General features: G+C 42.1%; 1 protein-coding gene across 1 annotated transcript in view; it reads left to right on the top strand.

Moving 5' to 3' along the window:
• Window positions 1-1535: 1535 nt before the first annotated feature.
• The window catches only part of thbs3a (thrombospondin 3a), a 39075-nt gene continuing 17083 nt past the window's right edge, over window positions 1536-23527 (top strand). The window contains exons 1-16 of the mRNA XM_060921846.1: window positions 1536-1812; window positions 3966-4172; window positions 4547-4800; window positions 5039-5141; window positions 5322-5348; window positions 5426-5508; window positions 6378-6429; window positions 7357-7505; window positions 7602-7742; window positions 9305-9379; window positions 9499-9651; window positions 9862-9972; window positions 13408-13515; window positions 13675-13834; window positions 19752-19870; window positions 20320-20372. Of these exons, the coding sequence (XP_060777829.1) occupies window positions 1719-1812; window positions 3966-4172; window positions 4547-4800; window positions 5039-5141; window positions 5322-5348; window positions 5426-5508; window positions 6378-6429; window positions 7357-7505; window positions 7602-7742; window positions 9305-9379; window positions 9499-9651; window positions 9862-9972; window positions 13408-13515; window positions 13675-13834; window positions 19752-19870; window positions 20320-20372 (1889 nt within the window). The 5' untranslated portion in view covers window positions 1536-1718. The remainder of the gene's footprint in view (window positions 1813-3965; window positions 4173-4546; window positions 4801-5038; window positions 5142-5321; window positions 5349-5425; window positions 5509-6377; window positions 6430-7356; window positions 7506-7601; window positions 7743-9304; window positions 9380-9498; window positions 9652-9861; window positions 9973-13407; window positions 13516-13674; window positions 13835-19751; window positions 19871-20319; window positions 20373-23527) is intronic.

The raw sequence follows: 23527 nt of genomic DNA, 5'->3' as shown, positions 1-23527 counted from the left end.
CCAGCAGTGGAGTGCGTACAGTCTATGATCGCTAAATATGAAGAGTGGCTGTCAAAAACGGAAAGAAAGGCAGCTGAAAGCTGAGAGGGACCGGAGAGGCAGGCAACTGGTCACTCAGTTTTTCCCAAAGAAAGGTAGCTATCGCTCACATGTGTGTTCAAAATATTAGCGAATGGTAAATGAACAGTATGAACGTGGTTGGATTAGGCTATCAAGAGAACACTTTTACAGTTTGTACAGTGACATTTTTTCCATTTTAATAACTGAACTGACTTGTGTGATAAACAAGATGAAATATTACGTTATGCTGGTGCTAATAACTAGTGCTAATAACCAGTTTCATAACTAATGGGGTGTCCTAAATATGCACAGATTCAGCCTCAGAGGGACCTCCGCCCTACCAAACCACTGAACCCCCCTTTGGAGAAGGAGGTAAGCAGCAATACAACCCATAAATGCTTTAGGATTGAAGTTTTTAATGAGCGAGCGCCATATGGTACAGTTTGCTAGATTAAAGTGTTGCTAATAATGGACACCAGTCAAGTGTTTGACATGGTTACGTGTGTGGAATGTTCACACGTTCTAAACCATTGGTTTCAAATTGAGGAGCTGGAGAAAGCGCAGCACACATAAAAGAGGGATAGAGGTTACAACATATGAAGAAATACGTACATAATTGATCAAATTGAAATGTCACTCCGTGTCACTTTGAAATAAATTTATAATAAGATGTTTCCTGTCTTTTATGGGTAACATTTGTGACAATAATCTCATCTCATCTCATTATCTCTAGCCGCTTTATCCTTCTACAGGGTCGCAGGCAAGCTGGAGCCTATCCCAGCTGACTACGGGCGAAAGGCGGGGTACACCCTGGACAAGTCGCCAGGTCATCACAGGGCTGACACATAGACACAGACAACCATTCACACTCACATTCACACCTACGGTCAATTTAGAGTCACCAGTTAACCTAACCTGCATGTCTTTGGACTGTGGGGGAAACCGGAGCACCCGGAGGAAACCCACGCGGACAACATGCAAACTCCACACAGAAAGGCCCTCGCCGGCCCCGGGGCTCGAACCCAGGACCTTCTTGCTGTGAGGCGACAGCGCTAACCACTACACCACCGTGCCGCCCTGTGACAACAATAATAATAATATAATAATGACAATAGTGTAATTGTGACGAGGGTGGGCTGAGTTGGGGGGCCCAAAATGCTAATCTTTCATGGGGCCCAAAATTTCTGGCAGCGCCCTTGGCTGTGATAGACAGAGTGACGTTATGGAGCTGTGAATGTGGGTTGAGAGGGTACACACAGTACTTCTGGCTGCCAAAAAAGGATTCAGTTAAGTGGGTAACTCGAAAGAACCCAATCAGTAAAGTGAGTCATAAAGTCCAACGTTGTTAATTGGTTGGTACACACCCACCGCCACGCGCGCTTAATTGGACCGCGGCTCGCTCTCTGTGTGTGTGTGTGTGTGTGTGTGTGTGTCTCTCTCTCTCTCTCTCTCTCTCTCTCTCTGTGTGTGTGTCTCTCTCTCTCTCTCTCTGAGCGCACGAGCCAGTTGGTCGGAAGGAGTGCGATCTCAGCGCGGCACCGCAGCTTCACCCGCAGGGCTTTGATCAGAAAACCTTCTGAGTTTTATAACTCATTTTATTTTCTTTTTCTTCCGCTGGAGATTAGCCATTTGTTCTTGTCTTGCTTTATCCTTTTAACATGGGTGCAATGCGATCTATGCCAGTCTGGATTGTATTGGCCATGATGCAGATCTCCTGCTTGTGTGAACCTCTGGAGAAACAACCAAAGCAAGGTACCACTATCACTCTCTCACTCTCTCTCTTATAGGTTATTTTACTACATGATTTCAACAAAAAAAAAACCTTTCTGCTTAGATTTGTTCTAAAGAAATCAGTATCCTGTGTTTAGCTGCTTGCTATAATACACACAGGAGATAAAGATGCAGGACTTTTCAAGGTTTGAAATAAATAATAAACATGCAAGAAGTGATTCAGACGTTTAATAAATTTGTTCAAAGCCCAAATCCTCCACCAAACATGACTGAGTGCATGTGATAAATACTTACTGCATTTTTCTCTGATACACTGTCTGCACATGTATATCATGAGGGTTACACAATATGTAATAACATTACAGAAGGCTGTCATACAGAACTATACAAAAGAATAAATAAATACTTTTTTTTAAATTTAAATCTCACATTTTTCTTTGTATGCTCTGAGCATCCTCAACAACCACAGGCATTACAGCTGAATATTGCTGTGGTTATTCCAATGAATGATGTCATTCTTGCAAAATAAACTTCATAAAAATAATCGAAACAATATTCTGTTTTGTCTACACCCGAAGTATTGTCAAAGATTATTGTAGGTTATAACCCACAACAGAGGGTTTCCCTTTCTGAAACGTTTCCAGACAGAACCCCTTGAGAAAGCAAAAATATTTCAGTGTGTATTTATAGCTTGTTGAAAAGTTTTATTATTATTATTATTGTTGTTGTTGTTGTTATTATTGTTAAGTAAAAAGTATTACAAGTAATTTATTATTATTATTAGTCGTAATAGTAGTAGTACACATATAGCATATCATGCGTTTCAGGAATACTTTATGCATCTCAACACACGTCTTTGATGTTGTCTTGATATCTTAGCTCATTGACCTTAGAAGCCCTTTGCATCTTTCTCAAGAGATGGATAACAGGGTGGGTTTCCCTTTGATTCGTCACTCATCTGTCCGTGTGCTGACCTAAAGGAGCATGAACACAAGTGAAACAGCACAGAGGCTTAGAGATTTCCCACTACCCTGGACCTGTGTACTGTCTCTTTGGTTCATTCTTTCCTTCTGTCTTTACCTCAGACACACACACAGAGCCTTGTCCTGGCTGCAGTACTGCTGGCCTGCCACAAGCCGTCACATAAACATTTTAATAGTAAGTGAGTCAATATGTGAGAAATGACCAAGGAAGAGTGCAACTGGAAGTCAGCAGAAGTCTTTAACCCGCTGCTTAAGTGCTTTGAGTGTCCGAAAATGATACAAATATGATATTCGTCAGTGATCTATGCTCAGATTAGTGCTTCTGTGGTTGATAATGCTTTTGTCAAAGTGAAGGCAGTTATGTAATGCTTGCAATTACCTAAACATTGCTGTAAATAAAATCAAAGTATAAAGTCGTTGGTTTCCCCAGGGGGAGATGGTGGGGTGAATAGTATGTATGTAATCTTTGTGTGTGGTATATTCATGGTGCTATACAGAAAGAAGCTTATCTTTCTCATTACTTTATTCTGCAATTTTGAAGATGTGTTGTTTATAGATTCTTGGCCAATGAGCTAAGAATACTTGGAAATGCATTCCAGTTGGGCTAGGAAATGTCTAGGTTCTTAGTAAAAAACAAAAAAATTTCATTCATTCATTTTCTCTACCGCTTATCCATTGTGGGGAAGCCAGTCCCAACTGACGTCGGATGAGAGACGGGGTACATCCTGGACACACCACCAGTCCATCGCAGGACCAACACAGAGAGACAGATAGCCACTCATACCTATGGGCAATTTAGAGTAGCCAGTTGACCTAATCTGCATGTCTTTGGACTGTGGGAGGAAACCGGAGAATGCAGAGGAAACCCACGCAGGCACGATGAGAACATGCAAACTCCACACAGACAAGCCTCAGTCAGCCGCAAGGTTCAAACCCAGAACCTTCTTGCTGTGCGACCCCTAATTCAATATATACAATATATGCAAAAGGAAAAAAAATCTAATCTGACTGTGTATATATGAATCTCAAAAGTAGAAAGAGCAAAAATGGGGGAAAAAAAACCCCACACCAAAACACTGGTGAAAGTTGGAAAAGTCCTGGAATATTCCTTGAAATTATGAATTTATCATAATTGCATATTAGGTGCAAATGCCTTCTTAATCACTAAAGTCCATCCTTCTTATATTTCAGTGATAGACATGTTGGCTCTGCAGGATGTCAAGCAGAATGTGGCTGCGGTGGAAAAGGTATCTGGAGCGTTGAGGATTCTCAGTGATCTCTACATCGTCTCCACGTTTCGCCTGCCACCCAAACTCGGAGGAATGCTACTCGGCTTCTACAATAAGCAAGACAATAAAAAGTACCTGGAGCTTGCCATCATGGGCAAAATCAATAAAGGTACTTTTAGACATGAGTAAATCTGAATGTGATTTGATGGCAGTATTGAGCAAGAAGGCAGGAGAAACCAGAGCAATACATTACTAAGACTGCCAGGCCATGAGAACAATGCTTGAACTGTTCCACTAAAAAAGACCCAAACCTGAGGTCACCAGAGGGTAGTCTTAATACTCTGCTAATATACACACACACTGATGTTCTTTTACCTTCCACAAAGGCCCCATTGCATTGCATAAATCACCCTCAACAACTTAATAAGTGTGTTGACTACACTATAATCTTTGGATTATAACTAACTACTTCATAATTGGTAATATCAACATTTAAGTTCACAGATAATAAAATCTGTAATCATGACATTACTGTTCTAACAGCTCTTGTGCGGTATGTTCGTGAGGACGGCAAGCTGCACACAGTAAATCTGCAAAGCTCTAACTTGGCAGACGGGCGTGCTCAGTCCATCATCCTCCGCATAGGAGGTCTGCAAAGAGAAAACCTCAGCATTGAGCTTTATGTCAACTGCCGTTTGGCTGACTCTGCCCAGCGCCTACCTCCATTGGTTGCCCTGCCTGCACAGGCGGAGTTGGTGGAGATTAAAAATGGCTACAAGGCATATGCTCGGCTTCAGGTATGGTAGCTTTGCTCATGATAGCGTTTTGCTTGTTCTGCCATAGCACACATAAAAACATGAAGCTCAGCAGAAGTGTTGTGATTTGTGTACAGAAGAAAATTTTCACTAGGTTGGTTAATGTTCCTTAATTTGGCCCACATTTCTATTTTGAATAGAATCTGCAGGAGAAGGGTAACTTGATTGAGTAAATTAGAGATATTACTGTTTGTCTGAGAATGCTTGTGTTTGGTTGCAGGGATCAGTGGAGAGCCTAAAACTAGCTCTCGGGGGGACTGTAGCTAATGCAGGTGCTCTCACTGGCTGCCCTTTTCAGGGTGATGCCTCCTCATACAATATAGGTAACACACTATGAGATACTCAGTTGGATAATGAAACACATAATAATATTGATTTTAATTATGTCAGTGTTTTCTAAGATTGTCTCCGAGAATTACTGAATGTCTGTTGTGAATTCTAGGGATATTCTTTAGTTGTATTCTGCTTTTATAAATTTGCATCTATCTTTGCTTCCATCACAGTAAATGGGGAAGTCAACTCCATTCTTGGTGAGTGTTATAAACCAACTATAGACCATTTGTATTTGTGGGTGCATATAATAGAAAGAATTGTTTGTTGGTCACAGGTGATCACACCAAAGCTCTGATTGGACAACTCATTATCTTTAATCAGATCCTGGGTGAGCTTCGAGAAGATATCAGAGAACAGGTGTGTGTGTGTTTATATACTACTGAGGACCAAATGTCCCCACAAGGATAGTAAAATCAGACAATTTCAACCTTGTGAGGACATTTGGATGGTCCCCACAAGGAAATTACTGTTGATGTGTTTTTTAAAGAAAAAAATAAAACAAGTGTTGCCAGGAAAAACAAACCTCGCCCGGTAGCACTTATGATGAATATGATGGAAGATATCACGAAAAAACGATTTTGACCTTTTTGGTGACCTTGACCTTGATTTTGACTTTGTGTGTGAACATACTTGGCCAATAAACATGGTTCTGATTCTGATTCTCTGCTGCTCTCAGCCAATCAGAACACACCGTACTGCTGTCAGCCAATCAGAACACACTGTACTGCTCTCACACCGTACTACGTGATTGTTACATTCTTACAGCACAATGACATAGTGGCTACCGCCTCTATATGAGGCAGTAGCCACAAAAACCTTGACCTTGAATGGATGAGCCCCAAAATTTTGGAGGTTCTATTTGAGACCAATGCCCATCTATCCTGAAAGTTTCATGAAGATTGGCCCAGCTATTTTCCCGTAACATACTAACTAACAAACAAACAAAGAAACCCGACCGAAAACAAAACCTCGACCCCTGGTAGCCTCCGTCCCAGACGAGGTAATAAAAGAGCCAAAAAGTTTCCTTTTCATTACTGAGGTTAGGGTTAGGTTTAGGTGCAGGCACAGCATTAATTAACTGCAATAATAATTATGTCCGTGGAAGGTCCTCACAAAGATAGTGAGACAAATGTGTGTGATGATGATGATGATGATAAATGTCTGAAATTTTTGCTGTGTTTTGTTTTGACTGAGTGTGGATGTGCATATCTCTCTGCCTGCTGTAGGTGAAGGAGATGTCTCTAATTAGGAATACCATAATGGAGTGCCAAGTGTGTGGTACGTCTTCTCTGCCTAGATCTCTCCAGAGAATCAATGAAACTAGATTTACTTTGAGTTACTTTATTTTTGACCCAACTTTCTGTTCTAAACTGAGTGACTGGGGAAAAGTCCAATTATAAAGCAGTAAACTAAAACTAGTTTATGACATGGCAGATTATTTTCATAGGTAGCTTTTTACTTCTATCTGTAATTTCTATCAGTAAGGAAAGAAAAAACAATGTGTTAAACTGCATGAAGCTACCTTTTTCAATACCAATCGTGTAGATAGAGAAGTAATCCTATATTACATTTCAAAAGAAATAAGTGGCAAAAAGAACAAGATTTCTCAAGTGGCTATTCCAGCCTTTCTCAACCGGGGTGCCGTGTTAGGGGTGCCATCAAAAAAAATTATATATTCTAACATTGAAATAAATAAAATGAATTAAAATTCCAAAAAACGATAGTTACACTAATGCAGATCATCACCGCCTCATGCATCATCAAAATTTGTCTCACGGCCCCCTTTCCCATGTCACAACGTCACTGCTGGGGTCAGCGTATGGTCAGCGTGACTGCATATATTTTATATGGGGGTGTCTTGAGAATTTGCATACTTCTGAAGGGTGCCATGACTGAAAAAAGGTTGAGAAACACTGGGCTAGACTACGATGAGATCGTTTCAATCTTCAGCAGTTGCCCTATGAGTCTACACCTAATAGTCTGAAAGCTCTCGTGTTAATTATCCTGTAACTGCCATGGTGCTTTCAGTGGGAATAGTGGACAATAATCCTGAAATGGCAACCATGTCACATCTGTATTAGTGAGTGCTGCTTGCAGTAATATAAAATATATCATTTTATACCAACTAGAAATGGCAAAGTCAGAAAAAAATTGGAGTATTGTAGCATTAGCTGTTTTTGTGTGTGTGTGTGATGTGTTGTATAGGGTTCAATGAGCCTCGCTCCCGCTGCCAGCCCAACCCCTGCTTTAAGGGTGTTCCCTGCATGGAGATTTTCGAGTTCCCAGGATACCGCTGTGGTCCCTGTCCCGAAGGGATGACCGGCAATGGCACCCACTGTCAGGATCTCGACGAAGTGAATCTGATGCTATAATAAAAACAAACATTGGAATATATAAATGCAAGACATGCATATACATGTACTAATGTTTTCTTTCTGCCTTTCTCTCAGTGTGCACTGGTTCAGCCCTGCTACTCTCCAAGTGCATGTGTAAACACAGTGATAGGCTTCAAATGTGAGCCATGCCCACCTGGATATTGGGGGAAACCTGTCTTAGGGGTTGGTCTAGATTCCGCCAAGAACCACCAACAGGTGCTCATTAGGACACACAAATCACACTTAAGTATATGTAGTGTTGCCACCCACCTGCTTTTCAGACTGTGCCTTGTAGTTTAGTTGAAAAAAAAAAACAAGCAATAAAATCATATTGGACAGTTCTTTTGTCACTCCCTACTTCGCTATCTCACTGAAAATTGTTATACCAATTGTACCATTTTGCATAATTGCTGTTTAATTTAAAGCAACAGCCAATCATAAAAAGAGCTGCTACAAGTCACAGTGCGTGTCCAAAATGTGTAGAAGTGCAAAAATGCCCAAGGAAGAAATCCTCAAAAAAGAAAAAAAAATGTCAGTCTTGTCAAGAAGAAATCTGCATTGAATTTCTCATGTGCTGAATTCTGCGAGCTTGTCCTGAAGAACAAGACAGTGCTAATAGCGGCATGGTCAAATGCAAATTACAGTTGGAAGAAACATTAGGGGTGTGTCTAATGAAATTTTGACATTGAGTGTTATGGCATAGGATGTCTGGGTTTAGCATGTTGAAAAGATGGCAACCCTACTCACATAATACAGAACTACATAATCTGTCTTGGGCTCCTGAGTAGCAGCAAAACATTTTTCCTATCAGGGGAAAATTGTCAGATTGAATCCTGATGAGGCTACATTCATCTGTGACTGGAGGTCCAAGAAAGCAGAAGTTGCCCTGCTTTCTCCCCTGTCAATCAGTATAACACTAGCTAATCATAGGGATCTGTGAACTTATGTATATGGAAAAGGGCAGTTACTGACATGAGCTGCAGTTTGGGAAAAAATCTGGAGGCTTCACCATGTTAGCCTTCTCCTTTCTGGTAGCTGTCATGCAATAGGGGAGAACTGGGAACTGACAGTAACTAAAAATGGGGGAGAAATGGGGTAAAAATTAAAATAAAACCATGTTATTTATATACAGTACTGTGCAAAAGTCTTAGGCGCATATAAATAAATGCTGTCGACCAAACATGGCTTAAAAATTTTGAAATGAAATGTTTCAGTATTAAAAAAAAACAAAACTATAAACAGTAGTAAGCCATAATAAATGAAACAAAGTCGATATTTGGTGTGAGACGATCCTTTGCTTTAAAAAAAAAGTAATCTCAGTTACAATGAGTGTACTTTGGTAAGGAAATGAGCTGTAGGTTTTACTGAGCATTTTACAGAACCAGCCACAGTTCTTCTGGACACTTTGACTGTCACACTCGCTTCTTCATTTTGCACCAAAAACCCAGCAGCCTTCATTATGCTTTCTTTTTTAATCTGAAAAGTGCGCTCTTATGTAATATGCTGCTCAGACAGAATTTTTTTTTCCTGTAACATGTAATATTGTGCCGGAAAACGAATGTTTGGACTCTAAAATGTTTTTGTACTGACTCGATAATGTAGAAGTCATAAAATAGAAATCTATAACAAAGTTTGTATGAAAAAAAGTAGGGTGCCTAAGACTTTTACACAGTGTACTCTCTCTCTCTCTCTCTCTCTCTCTCTCTCTCTCTCTCTCTCTCTACGTATATATAATATAGCATTGTAGCTTTTTTCTCTGATGGGTTTTTTCTTCACAGGAATGTCTAGACATTGATGAATGTGTGGAAGTTGCCAATGCATGCACAGCCAATTCTGTCTGCATCAACACCATGGTAAGTATTAAGGCTCTTATTTAGACCTCAGCAGAAACTTTGATGAAGTCAGGTGGAATGCAGTAAAATGACAAACTTCTAATTCAATTTCTCTCTCTCTCTCCCTCATTTTCTCTCAGGGGTCTTTTAAATGTGGACAGTGCAAAGCTGGCTATGTGGGAAACCAAACAGCAGGCTGTTTTCCTCGGAAGTCTTGTGCTACACTTGACTTTAACCCATGTCACTCCCATGCTCACTGTATCATTGAGAGGAACGGGGACGTGTCCTGCGCGGTATGCTAACAGCTAATATCACTTTAACCTTAATAACGGGTAAAAGCATCATGTTTGTTTCAACTGAGGCCTCATTCTAAGAACATGCATGTTTTATTGTGTTTTCTTAATTCATGATTGTTTCCTTGGACTTCATGTTGAATGTATGGTCTGACTGAGGATATGTGTGTGTACTATTTTTATGTCTAACATCTGTTCTGTGTTTTTCAGTGTAACGTTGGCTGGGCTGGTAACGGGAAAACATGTGGTGTAGACACAGATATTGATGGCTACCCTGACCGTGCTCTGCCCTGCATGGACAACAACAAGCACTGCAAACAGGTTTGAAGTCATCACTATAGTATATCATTGTTGAAGTCTACTACATTTTATATAATTTTTTAAAAATGTATTTGAATGTCTCATGTTTGCAGCTGAAAGTAAGAGAGTGAGTGCGGGAATCATCATGGTTCAAAATTTGGGTGATTTTACAGGTTTAGTTTCCTTCTAGCTTGCATGTGGTGCAATTTGCAAAGAAACTCCAAGGAATGGCCCAACCATCCACTTTCCTCAAAAGATGGTTAGCTTGCTATATGTTTAAGTATGTGAGCAGCAGATGTATTTACTGGCAGCGTGTGTTATGGAGGAAACATGTGTTAACCCTCAAGACACCAAGCTATCATATAAATTAGAGAGCATGTGGAAAATGTCTAAGAGAGGCATACAATAAGCAAGATTCTTTTCCTGTCCTACCCATCCATCATCTACACTGCTTATCCATCAGAGACGCAGAGGAAGCTGGAGCTAATCCCAACTGGCTTCAGTTAAGAGAGATAGGGTGCACCCTGAACAGATCACCAATCTATCAGAGGGCTAAGACAACCATTCACACTCACGGGCAATTTAGAGTATCCAGTTGACCTAAACCACATGTCTTTGGACTGTGGGAGGAAACCAAAGCACCTGGAAGAAACCCACACAGGTAAAGAGAGAACACGCAAACTCCACACAGAAAGGCCCCAGTCATGTGAGGTTTGAACCGAGAACCTTCTTGCTGTGAGACGACAGTGCTAACCACTGCACCACCCCTACCTTCTTCGAATGCAAATAAAATAAAATTTTGTGGTTTATATATTGTAGGTCCATCTGAATAGGTTTTGTGTTCATGGTTGTAGTCAATTTAAACATCTTATGGATTGAGTCTATATACACTCAAAAAAATAATTGTACCAAAAACGTTGACTTTAAGTATTTCAATTACATGAAGTTTTTCCATGTAATTTTATTAGGCAAGTTCAATGTAAGGGTCCCATTTAATTCAAAGTGTTTCTACCATGCCTTAATTATTCATATCAAATAAACTTTGTTTTACCAATTTTAGTTACCATTTACTTTAAAGGGATAGTTCGGGATTTTTGACATGAATCTGTATGGCATCCCCATCAATAGTGTCGTGCAAACACACTGACTGACCCCTGACAGCATCCTGGGAGTCCAGTTCTTGTCCAGTTTTGGTCCAGATGAAAGTAGTCCGGCAAGTTTGTTGGGGTCACGAAAGTAAAACGTTTTTCGTCTCAAAACAGTACGTGTTCAAAAGAGTGATATATTTGCATCACAAAACCATTGCCAAATAAAAAGTCAGACCTCGAAATCGCTTGGCACTATTTTCTCTCCCTTCTTATCACTGCACGCTGCCGGCTTCATCCAGCTGCGGCTCCAGCTTCAAGGATAAGCTGGAGCCGCATAAGTAGGAGTCCCGGCAGGTGGTTTGTATTCGATTCGTTTATATCCCAACCTTGTCAGCTGTCAGATTTATGTTCATGGACCCGGTAAGCTGGTAAATAATATTTATTTATTTTTTTCTTTACCAAATTCTAACAGAAAACAAGAGCGCCCGAAAGGGAAAACTGAGCCGAGCCGCCTCACGGCTGTAATGCAAATTGCTTTCCTCCTCAGTATACAAGTGCGCTTCCATGGCAGGGAAAAAGAAACTACATTCTGCCGCCTATGTAGTGCCCTATTTATACAAATAGGAGTCATTCAGAATTCAGCCATGACACGGAGCAAAAACATGGCTGAATCCTGAATGACTCCTATTTGTATAAATAGGGCACTACATAGGCAGCAGTGGTAGTTTCTTTTTCCCTGCCATGGAAGCGCACTTGTATACTGAGGAGGAAAGCAATTTGCATTACAGCCGTGAGGCGGCTCGGCTCGGCTTTCCCTTTCGGGCGCTCTCGTTTTCTGTTAGAATTTGGTAAAGAAAAAAATAAATAAATATTATTTACCAGCTTACCGGGTCCATGAACATAAATCTGACAGCTGACAAGGTTGGGATATAAACGAATTGAATACAAACTCCTACTTATGCAGCTCCAGCTTATCCTTGAAGCTGGAGCTGCAGCTGGATGAAGCCGGCAGCGTGCAGTGATAAGAAGGGAGAGAAAATAGTGCCAAGCGATTTCGAGGTCTGACTTTTTATTTGGCAACGGTTTTGTGATGCAAATATATCACTCTTTTGAACACGTACTGTTTTGAGACGAAAAACGTTTTACTTTCGTGACCCCAACAAACTTGCCGGACTACTTTCGTCTGGACCAAAACTGGACAAGAACTGGACTCACAGGATGCTGTCAGGGGTAAGTCAGTGTGTTTGCACGACACTATTGATGGGGATGCCATACAGATTCATGTCAAAAATCCCGAACTATCCCTTTAAAATAATGCTTCATGTTTATTGGGGCCAAGAATCATTTTTTCATGAGTGTAGCATTAATAAGGATTAATTACTGTCATGCTCCTGTAGTTCATATAGAGTGAGTAAGTGGGAGACAGGCTTGACAGCTCAAGGTGCATTTTATTTTTCGTTCAAACTTCACTCATCAGTGACTTTATTCGGTTCTCAGCACTTCAGGTACACACACGTGCACATAAACATGGTGCTGGGTTGCTCAGCTCTTTCTCTCTAGTTACCTGCTTCTCTCTGCAAGAACCCAAGATACACACATAACAAAATTGCCGGTAATCAGATGCAGGTGAAACTCACCATGTTACCTGCTGGTTCACCTGACTCCTTGCTGCCCACAGCCCACGCTTGATCATGCTCCTGCTGCCACAATTACACTTTTTTTTTAATCTCAGTGCTTAATTAAATTTGTGCTACAACACACCAATAAACCTAATGTACAGCTCTGATTCTAACGATTTGCGTTTATGTATTTAGTAACTGTTAACCTTTTTTAACCACAGAGGTTTCATTTTAACATTTTTAAACAGTTTATACTTTGTCATAATAAAAAGAACACTCCCTATGATTTCTCATCTCATCTCATTATCTCTAGCCACTTTATCCTGTTCGACAGGGTCGCAGGCAAGCTGGAGCCTATCCCAGCTGACTACGGGCGAAAGGCGGGGTACACCCTGGACAAGTCACCAGGTCATCACAGGGCTGACACATAGACACAGACAACCACTCACATTCACACCTACGGTCAATTTAGAGTCACCAGTTAACCTAACCTGCATGTCTTTGGACTGTGGGGGAAACCGGAGCACCCGGAGGAAACCCACGCGGACACGGGGAGAACATGCAAACTCCGCACAGAAAGGCCCTCGCCGGCCACGGGCTCGAACCCGGACCTTCTTGCTGTGAGGCGACAGCGCTAACCACTATACCACCGTACCGCCCCGATTTCTCATATATTTCACAATATCTGTCTTGATTTATCACCTATTTATGTGACTGTTTTTGGTATGTTCACTGTCATTCTTGTACAGGATAACTGTAAATACACACCAAACTCGGGCCAGGAAGACGCAGATAATGATGGCATAGGTGACCAGTGTGATGAGGACGCTGATGGAGATGGCATTAAGAATGTGGAGGTATAACAATGGAGCTCATTATATGACTATTCTGTTATTAAAACACCTCTGCATTTATCTAAGCCAAGTTTACTTCCTGATTTTGTGAGATGCAGTGTAACAAGTTGATGCATAAATGTTTTGTTTGTTTGTTTTTTTCCACTAATCACCTTGTTTTAGGACAACTGCCGGCTGGTACCTAATAAAGACCAACAGAACTCAGACACAGACTCGTTTGGTGATGCATGTGACAACTGTCCCAATGTGCCCAACACTGACCAGAAAGACACAGACAACAACGGCGAGGGCGATGCTTGTGACCAAGACATTGATGGAGACGGTCAATACAATTCCTGTGTTTCAGTTGTCTCTCTTCCATTAATGGAAAACACCACTTTGAATCACATTAAATATGTTCATATTGAAATACAGTACCAGTCAAAAGTTTGGACACCCCGACTCATTCATAGGTTTTTCTGCATTTTGACTATTTTCTGCATTGAAGAACAATACTGAGGACATCAAAACTATGAAATAACATCTGGAACATATATGGAATTATGTGGTCAACAAAAAAGCATTTAAAAAACAAAAACAATATATTCCATATTTTAGATTCTTCAAAGTAGCCACCGTTTACCTTGATTGATACTTTGTACACTATTGGCATTATCTTGACCAGCTTCATGAGGTAGTCACCTGGAATGCTTTTCAATTAACAGGTGTGTCTCATAAAAATTAATTAATGCAATTTCTTGTCGCCTTAATGAGTTTGAGATCAAACAATGAACACAGTGGTGCTTGAAAGTTTGTGAACCCTTTAGAATTTTCTATATTTCTGCATAAATATGATCTAAAGCATCATCAGATTTTCACACAAGTCCTAAAAGTAGATAAAGAGAACCAAGTTAAACAAATCTCATCTCATCTCATTATCTCTAGCCGCTTTATCCTTCTACAGGGTCGCAGGCAAGCTGGAGCCTATCCCAGCTGACTACGGGCGAAAGGCAGGGTACACCCTGGACAAGTCGCCAGGTCATCACAGGGCTGACACATAGACACAGACAACCATTCACACTCACATTCACACCTACGGTCAATTTAGAGTCACCAGTTAACCTAACCTGCATGTCTTTGGACTGTGGGGGAAACCGGAGCACCCGGAGGAAACCCACGCGGACACGGGGAGAACATGCAAACTCCGCACAGAAAGGCCCTCGCCGGCCACGGGGCTCGAACCCAGGACCTTCTTGCTGTGAGGCGACAGCGCTAACCACGACACCACCGTGCCGCCCCAGTTAAACAAATGAGACAAAAATATTATACTTGGTTATTGATTTATTGAGGAAAATGATCCAATATTACATATCTGTGAGTGGCAAAAGTACGTGGAACCTTTCCTTTCTGTATCTGGTGTGACCCCCTTGTGCAGCAATAACTGCAAGTAAACGTATTCGGTAACTGTTGATCAGTCCTGCACGCCGGCTTGGAGGAATTTTAGCCCGTTCCTCCGTACAGAACAGCTTCAACTCTAGGATGCTGGTGGGTTTCCTCACATGAACTGCTCGCTTCAGGTCCTTCCACAACATTTCAATTGGATTAAGGTCAGGACTATTACATGCCTTGCTCTTGGAGTGATCTTTGTTGGTTGATCACTTCTGGGGAAGGTAACAATGGTTTTGAATTTCCTCCATTTGTAAACAATCTGTCTGACTGGATTGGTGGAGTCCAAACTCTTTAGAGATGGTTTTGTAACCTTTTCCAGCCTGATGAGCATCAATAATGCTTTTTCTGAGGTCCTCAGAAATCTCCTTTGTTTGTGCCATGATACACTTCCACAAACATGTGTTGTGAAGATCAGACTTTGATAGATCCCTGTTCTTTAAATAAAACAGGTTGCCCACTCACACCTGATTGTCATCCCATTGATTGAAAACACCTGTGTGACAGTTCGTGTAGGTGGGTGGAGCACAGAAGGACGGCAGCCCAGAACTGAGTTCACAAAACTCTCTTATTCAGCTTTTCAGCTTCTATATACACTCTTACACATACTCAGACACACACACACACACATCAGTCGTCTGGTTGGGGAGAGAGCTCCCTCTGCTCTCGCTCTCTCTCCTTAAATAGGGCGCGGTCACTGGGGAAGACACACAAACACATTAATTAATGTCAGGTGCAGTGATTCTGCCACTTACCTTCCCTGACTCCGCCCTCCGGTCACAGACTTTGGTGGACTGAGGTCTGATTACAGCCAGAATCCACCAACGCCTGATATGTATCCCCTTGGATACTCACCGGTATGCGATACGCTCCGGCCTGATCGAGGGCGGCTCCTGGCACGTCGGGGATCCGAACCACCGCGCCCACCTCCATTACCGAGCACTGCTGTTGGAGGTGGCCCGGCTCCCCGCAGCGCCAGCAAACCGGCCCGGGCTTCCTCTCTGCACTAGTGCTCTGGGGCTCACTCACCTGAGGGGGGGAGAGACAGACACAGAAGAGAGAAACGGGAGGGCACCGCGGGTGTGGCGGGCCGGCTGGGGTGGCGCCGGCCCCCGCCTCTGCAGTGGGGGAATGGGGCGAGGAGGAGACACGGGGGGGAGGGAGAGAGAAGAGAAGAGGTTGTCTGCTGTCCTGCCGTTGGGACAGCCGCCAAATGGTCCTCCGCCAGCTCGATTGCCTGATCCAGCGACGCCGGGCGGTGGCACTGGACCCACTCTGCGGTTCCCGCTGGTAAACGTGCGACGAACTGCTCCAGTACCACCTGGTCGATGAGTCCCTTGGCATCGCGGTTGTCGGCCCTCAACCACTGCCAGCAGGCATCCCAGAGTTGCTGGCCAAACGCGAACGGCCGGCCGACTTCCTCCAAGCGCAAAGTGCGGAAGCGCTGACGTTGTTGCTCGGGGGTGCGCCCCACCCACTAGAGGACGGCCCGGCGAAGGTCCGTGTAGGCCAGCCGGCGGTCGGCGGGGAGCTGTAGCGCGGCCAGCTGCGCCTCTCCTGTTAGCAGGGGGAGGAGGCGCACCGCGCGCTGTTCCACTGGCCACCCCGAGGTCTCTGCTACCTGCTCAAAGAGCGTGAGGAAGGCCTCGGGGTCGTCCTGCGGGCCCATCTTCGTGAGGGTGAGGGGGGAAGGGCCCGCGGCGGTGGAGATGGTGGACCCCGCCGACGCGAGGAGGTGCCGGAACGCCTGATGATCTTCCTGTTGCGCCAGCACCAGCACCAGCGCCTCGAACCGTTGTTCTTGCTTCTTTCGGAGGGCGAGCAGCGCCTGGTGCTGGCTCTGTTGGGCCGTGGTGAGGGCGTGGATCAGGTCGGCGAAGGGGGAGGACTCCATGGGGCTGTTCTCTTCTGTGCTCGCTCCCAGGTTTCAGCACCACTGTGACAGTTCGTGTAGGTGGGTGGAGCACAGAAGGACGGCAGGCCAGAACTGAATTCACAAAACTCTCTTTTATTCAGCTTTTCAGCTTCTATATACACTCTCACACATACTCAGACACACGCACACACATCAGTCATCTGGTTGGGGAGAGAGCTCCCTCTGCTCTCGCTCTCTCTCCTTAAATAGGGCGCGGTCACTGGGGAAGACACACAAACACATTAACGTCAGGTGCAGTGATTCTGCCACTTACCTTCCCTGACTCTGCCCTCCGGTCACAGACCGATGCTTGACCACACCCCCGCTGCCACAACCTGACTCTAATTTCACCTTCAAATTAACTGCTAATCCTAGAGGTTCACATACTTTTGCCACTCACAGATGTAATATTGGATCATTTTCCTCAATAAATAAATGACCAAGTATAATATTTTTGTCTCATTTGTTTAACTGGGTTCTCTTTATCTACTTTTAGGACTTGTGAGAAAATCTGATGATGTTTTTGATCATATTTATGCAGAAATATAGAAAATTCTAAAGGGTTCACAAACTTTCAAGCACCACTGTAGTAAATAATAAAAATACAGTAAATAGCCCTATTCCACAATTGTAGTAATCCATATAAAGTCAAGAACTGCTCAGCTAAAGAGAAACGACATCCATCATTACTTTAAAACATGAAGATTCATTTTAATTAATAAAAATAACACAAAAAAAAAACACAGGGTGGCACGGCGGTGTAGTGGTTAGTGCTGTCGCCTCACAGCAAGAAGGTCCGGGTTCGAGCCCCGTGGCCAGCGAGGGCCTTTCTGTGCAGAGTTTGCATGTTCTCCCCGTGTCCGCGTGGGTTTCCTCCGGGTGCTCCGGTTTCCCCCACAGTCCAAAGACATGCAGGTTAGGTTAACTGGTGACTCTAAATTGACCGTAGGTGTGAATGTGAATGGTTGTCTGTGTCTATGTGTCAGCCCTGTGATGACCTGGCGACTTGTCCAGGGTGTACCCCGCCTTTCACCCGTAGTCAGCTGGGATAGGCTCCAGCTTGCCTGCGACCCTGTAGAACAGGATAAAGCGGCTACAGATGATGTGATGAGATGAGATGAGACAAAAAAAACCCCACCAAAACATTGAATTCAAAGATGTGTCCAAACTGTTGGCCAATACTGTATGTATGATATGAATGCTTAGGGATTCTGGTGCTAATTTGTTGGCTGGTGCTCTAGTTTTGTTGTTCCTCTGAGAAATTAGCATTCGTCTACTGCTTTGATGTCACAGGAGGACATTTACTAGCACAGTTAGAAAGATGTTTAATTGGAGAAAAAATTTTTTAACCAATTCCACACATAAATAATAACACTTACCATTTTCCAGCCATGTTCAATGTCATATTAATAAGAAATCCAGTGTATAAGTAAGTAAATGTTAAACTCAATGTCCAAGAATGCAGTGTAGCTATATGATGCAGATAGGCTACAGCAGAGACTCGGCTAAGCTAGTTAGTAATTCCCAAGATGACAAGTATGATAGTGTTGATAATATGAGCATGAATATTTTGGAGTTTTGGAACCTGATCTGTTTGAGCAGAGAGTGCAGGTGAGGAGATGAGGGAGATAGACCGACTAAAGGACTAACATTTATTGCTGTCTTTAGGGAGAGATAAAGTGAGCGCTAATTACCACTCGCACCAGTATCAGCAGGTAATTGAATGGCATTGTAGGTAACGTAGGAAACTGTTAACCAAGTAAAATTATATCTACATGGCAGTAACTGAAGTTTGGACTAAAACAGTCAAACTCCGAATTTCATTACAAAATAATGACGCCACTGAAGAAAACATTAATTACAAAAATTAATATGTAAGTTATTCACAGTGGATTTTTTCCTTTAATTAACAAGACATTCTTTGTGCTTGAGCTCATGTTTTTTCATCATTTAGGGCCAAATATCTTTCAATAATAAATATTAAAAATGTTTTCAAGGGCTGTCTTTGGTGACCTAGAATATGCTTGAAGAATAATACTTGTTTCCTTTTTTTAAAAGTAAGAAATATATATTTTTTATTCCTTTATGTTACATTTGTAGTTTAGGGTAAGCATTGGGACAAGGTCCTGGATAATTTGAGTCTTTGGGGTAAAGTAAGCATATGAATAGTTTTCAAAAAAATGTAATTTATAAGTGAAGATTTAGAAAAACAAAGTGTACTAAAAATTAAGGAAAAGAATGTGACGTTTCGGTGCCACTTGGACACCATTATCAAGCGAGTGTTTGTAAGCTAAGTCAATGTCAAAACATGTAAAAATAGATTAGCATAATGCTAAACAAAAAGTTTGGCCTGTAAGGAGTCCGATTGCATGCTGAGAGTTGGTCTTCTTTCTCTAATGTAGAGCATTTCATACAACAAGCAGTCAACTTTACTCTGACACTTTTTTTTTAAGGTGAAAAAATTTAATAGCACAACTCTTGTATCTACATAGGGTTTGGCATTTCATGTAATTTGTTTGAGACTGCGGCGGCATGGTGATGTAGTGGTTAGCACTGTCGCCGCACAGCAAGAAGGTCCTGGGTTCAAGCCCAGTGGCCGGCGAGGGCCTTTCTGTGCGGAGTTTGCATGTTCTCCCCGTGTCCGCATGGGTTTCCTCCGGGTGCTCCGGTTTCCCCCACAGTCCAAAAACATGCAGATTAGGCTAATTGGTGGCTCTAAATTGACCGTAGGTGTGAATGGTTGTTTGTCTCTGTGTCGACCTGGTGACTTGTCCAGGGTGTACCCCGCCCATAGTCAGCTGGGATAGCTGCGACCCTGTAGAACAGGATAAGTGGCTACAGATTTTGGATGGATGGAGTTTGAGACTGCACATCTGATGTGTGCCTGCATGCATTGCAGGTGTTCCGAATGTGTTGGATAACTGTCCCAAAGTGCCAAACCCTATGCAGACAGACCGGGATCGCGATGGAGTGGGAGATGCCTGTGACAGCTGCCCTGAGATGAACAACCCCACGCAGGTCCTCACAGTTTCCAAAGCACCATTCTAAGGTTTAATGTCTTAGTTTAAGCAATTTTTTTAAAAAAAAGGCTATTGCAGGACTAGTTTAGTTCTTTTGTGGACTTTAAAAATTCCAGTAGTCATGGAAGTGCTCTAGTATGCACTGGGTGAGTAATGTTTGGCTTGTTTGTACCAAACAGATTGCATCATAATCAAAACTTATTTGAATTTTTCCATGTCTGTCTGTTTTACTGCTGTGCATAAGTTGGCAGCATCTGCTCTGAATGCATTTTATCTTTACATGAAAACCCCTTCTCTCTAAAAAGCTAGAATTCTAACTTTTAATGCATTTGTTTTAGTTTTTCATCAGTGAATGGTCTTTACTCACTGGGATTATTCACTGTTCGTATGTTGAGTCCAGTTCAAGTACTAAAAAATGCTCACATTATGCTCCTTATATATTTGCAGACTGACATAGACAATGACCTGGTCGGAGATGTGTGTGACACCAATCTAGACTCGTAAGTTCACACACACACACACACACACACACTACCGTTCAAAAGTTTGAGGTCACTTAGAAATGTCCTTATTTTTGAAAGAAAAGCACTGTTCTTTTCAATGAAGATCACTTTAAACTAATCAGAAATCCACTCTATACTTTGCTAATGTGGTAAATGACTATTCTAGCTGCAAATGTCTGGTTTTTGGTGCAATATCTCCATAGGTGTATAGAGGCCCATTTCCAGCAACTCTCGCTCCAGTGTTCTAATGGTACAATGTGTTTGCTCATTGCCTCAGAAGGCTAATGGATGATTAGAAAACCCTTGTACAATCATGTTAGCACAGCTGAAAACAGTTGAGCTCTTTAGAGAAGCTATAAAACTGACCTTCCTTTGAGCAGATTGAGTTTCTGGAGCATCACATTTGTGGGGTCGATTAAATGCTCAAAATGGCCAGAAAAATGTCTTGACTATATTTTCTATTCATTTTACAACTTATGGTGGTAAATAAAAGTGTGACTTTTCATGGAAAACACAAAATTGTCTGGGTGACCCCAAACTTTTGAATGGTAGTGTATTCATGTGCAATGTAATGAATATTCTGTATACTCTGGCGCCACCTAGACCTCAGACTTTTTGCCTGTCACATAGTTCTGTATGTGCTTTGATGGTAATATTTTGGTACTCTACAGATGATTGCAATTGTTTGCATACACATAGAGCATACAGAAGATATTATGTAATTTATATCAATAACACAATCAGTGTGTTTGATGTCACAGATGTTTCTTATAATTCTTCCGTTCATCTTCAGTAACTACTTTATCTGGTCAGGGTAGCAGTGGATGCAGGACTTGTTCTTGGTACACTGGGTGTGCAACTGGAATATTCCCAGAATGAGAAGACAGTCCCGCACTCACACGTATTCGTACGCTCATTCACACCTCGGGGCAATTTAGTGTAGACAGTCAACCTACTGGCGCATTTGTCAAGAAATGCACACATACATGGAGGGTACAGAAACTCTAAACAGACAGTAACCCAAACTCAAGATCAAACTTGGGATCCTGGAGTTGTGAGATAGCAATACACTCTCAGAAAATAAAGTACATTGTTGTACGTTTAGGGGTACACTGGCTTGTCACTGGAACAGTACCCTCTAAGGTACTTATTTGTACCCTTTATATACTGCTTAGAAACATATATGTACCTTTTTGGCTCTAAAAAGGTTACCTTGAGGTCCAATAATAAACCCTAGGGGGCACATTAGTGTAAATTGTACCTTGGGAGACAGAAATTGACTCCTATTGTGCCCCTATTTCTGACAGTGTAGCTGCCTGATGTTCCACTGTGCCATCATGTCCCTAATCACACGCAACAAAAGATGGTTAATTAGTGAATATTAAAGTATAAATACCAAATAAAAATCCTCTCAAAAGTTACATTCTCCTTTTTTAATGTGATATAAATACGTTCTGATCATTTTATGCACTGCAAAAAATGATCTCTTGTTGAGAGAAAATATCTTTAATATGGGTGAATTTATCTATTATTTCTTATTAGAAGTTTACTAGAATTCAAATATAAGATTATTTAGCTTACTTTGAGATGCTTTTACAACCCCGATTCCAAAAAAGTTGGGACAAAGTACAAATTGTAAATAAAAACAGAATTCAATAATTTACAAATCTCAAAAACTGATATTGTATTCACAGTAGAACATAGACGACATATCAAATGTCAAAAGTGAGACATTTTGAAATTTCATGCCAAATATTGGCTCATTTTAAATTTCATGACAGCAACACATCTCAAAAAAGTTGGGACAGGGGCAATAAGAGGCTGGAAAAGTTAAAGGTACAAAAAAGGAACAGCTGGAGGACCAAATTGCAACTCATTAGGTCAATTGGCAATAGGTCATTAACATGACTGGGTATAAAAAGAGCATCTTGGAGTGGCAGCGGCTCTCAGAAGTAAAGATGGGAAGAGGATCACCAATCCCCCTAATTCTGCGCCGACAAATATCAGAAAGGAGTTTGACAGTGTAAAACTGCAAAGAGTTTGAACATATCATCATCTACAGTGCATAATATCATCAAAAGATTCAGAGAATCTGGAAGAATCTGTGTGTGTAAGGGTCAAGGCCGGAAAACCATACTGGGTGCCCGTGATCTTCGGGCCCTTAGACGGCACTGCATCACATACAGGCATGCTTCTGTATTGGAAATCACAAAATGGGCTCGGGAATATTTCCAGAGAACATTATCTGTGAACACAATTCACCGTGCCATCCGCCGTTGCCAGCTAAAACTCTATAGTTCAAAGAAGAAGCCGCATCTAAACATGATCCAGAAGCGCAGACGTCTTCTCTGGGCCAAGGCTCATTTAAAATGGACTGTGGCAAAGTGGAAAACTGTTCTGTGGTCAGACGAATCAAAATTTGAAGTTCTTTATGGAAATCAGGGACGCCGTGTCATTCGGACTAAAGAGGAGAAGGACGACCCGAGTTGTTATCGGCGCTCAGTTCAGAAGCCTGCATCTCTGATAGTATGGGGTTGCATTAGTGCGTGTGGCATGGGCAGCTTACACATCTGGAAAGACACCATCAATGCTGAAAGGTATATCCAGGTTCTAGAGCAACATATGCTCCCATCCAGATGACGTCTCTTTCAGGGAAGACCTTGTATTTTCCAACATGACAATGCCAAACCACATACTGCATCAATTACAGCTTCATGGCTGCGTAGAAGAAGGGTCCGGGTACTGAACTGGCCAGCCTGCAGTCCAGATCTTTCACCCATAGAAAACATTTGGCGCATCATAAAACGGAAGATACGACAAAAAAGACCTAAGACAGTTGAGCAACTAGAATCCTACATTAGACAAGAATGGGTTAACATTCCTATCCCTAAACTTGAGCAACTTGTCTCCTCAGTCCCCAGACGTTTACAGACTGTTGTAAAGAGAAAAGGGGATGTCTCACAGTGGTAAACATGGCCTTGTCCCAACTTTTTTGAGATGTGTTGTTGTTATGAAATTTAAAATCACCTAATTTTTCTCTTTAAATGATACATTTTCTCAGTTTAAACATTTGATATGTCATCTATGTTCTATTCTAAATAAAATATGGAATTTTGAAACTTCCACATCATTGCATTCCATTTTTATTTACA

This window comes from Neoarius graeffei, chromosome 5 (assembly GCF_027579695.1).
Source record: "Neoarius graeffei isolate fNeoGra1 chromosome 5, fNeoGra1.pri, whole genome shotgun sequence".
Lineage (NCBI taxonomy): Eukaryota > Metazoa > Chordata > Actinopteri > Siluriformes > Ariidae > Neoarius > Neoarius graeffei.
The sequence above is the reverse complement of the archived record's forward strand: the minus strand, read 5'-3'. Positions and strand labels throughout refer to the sequence as shown.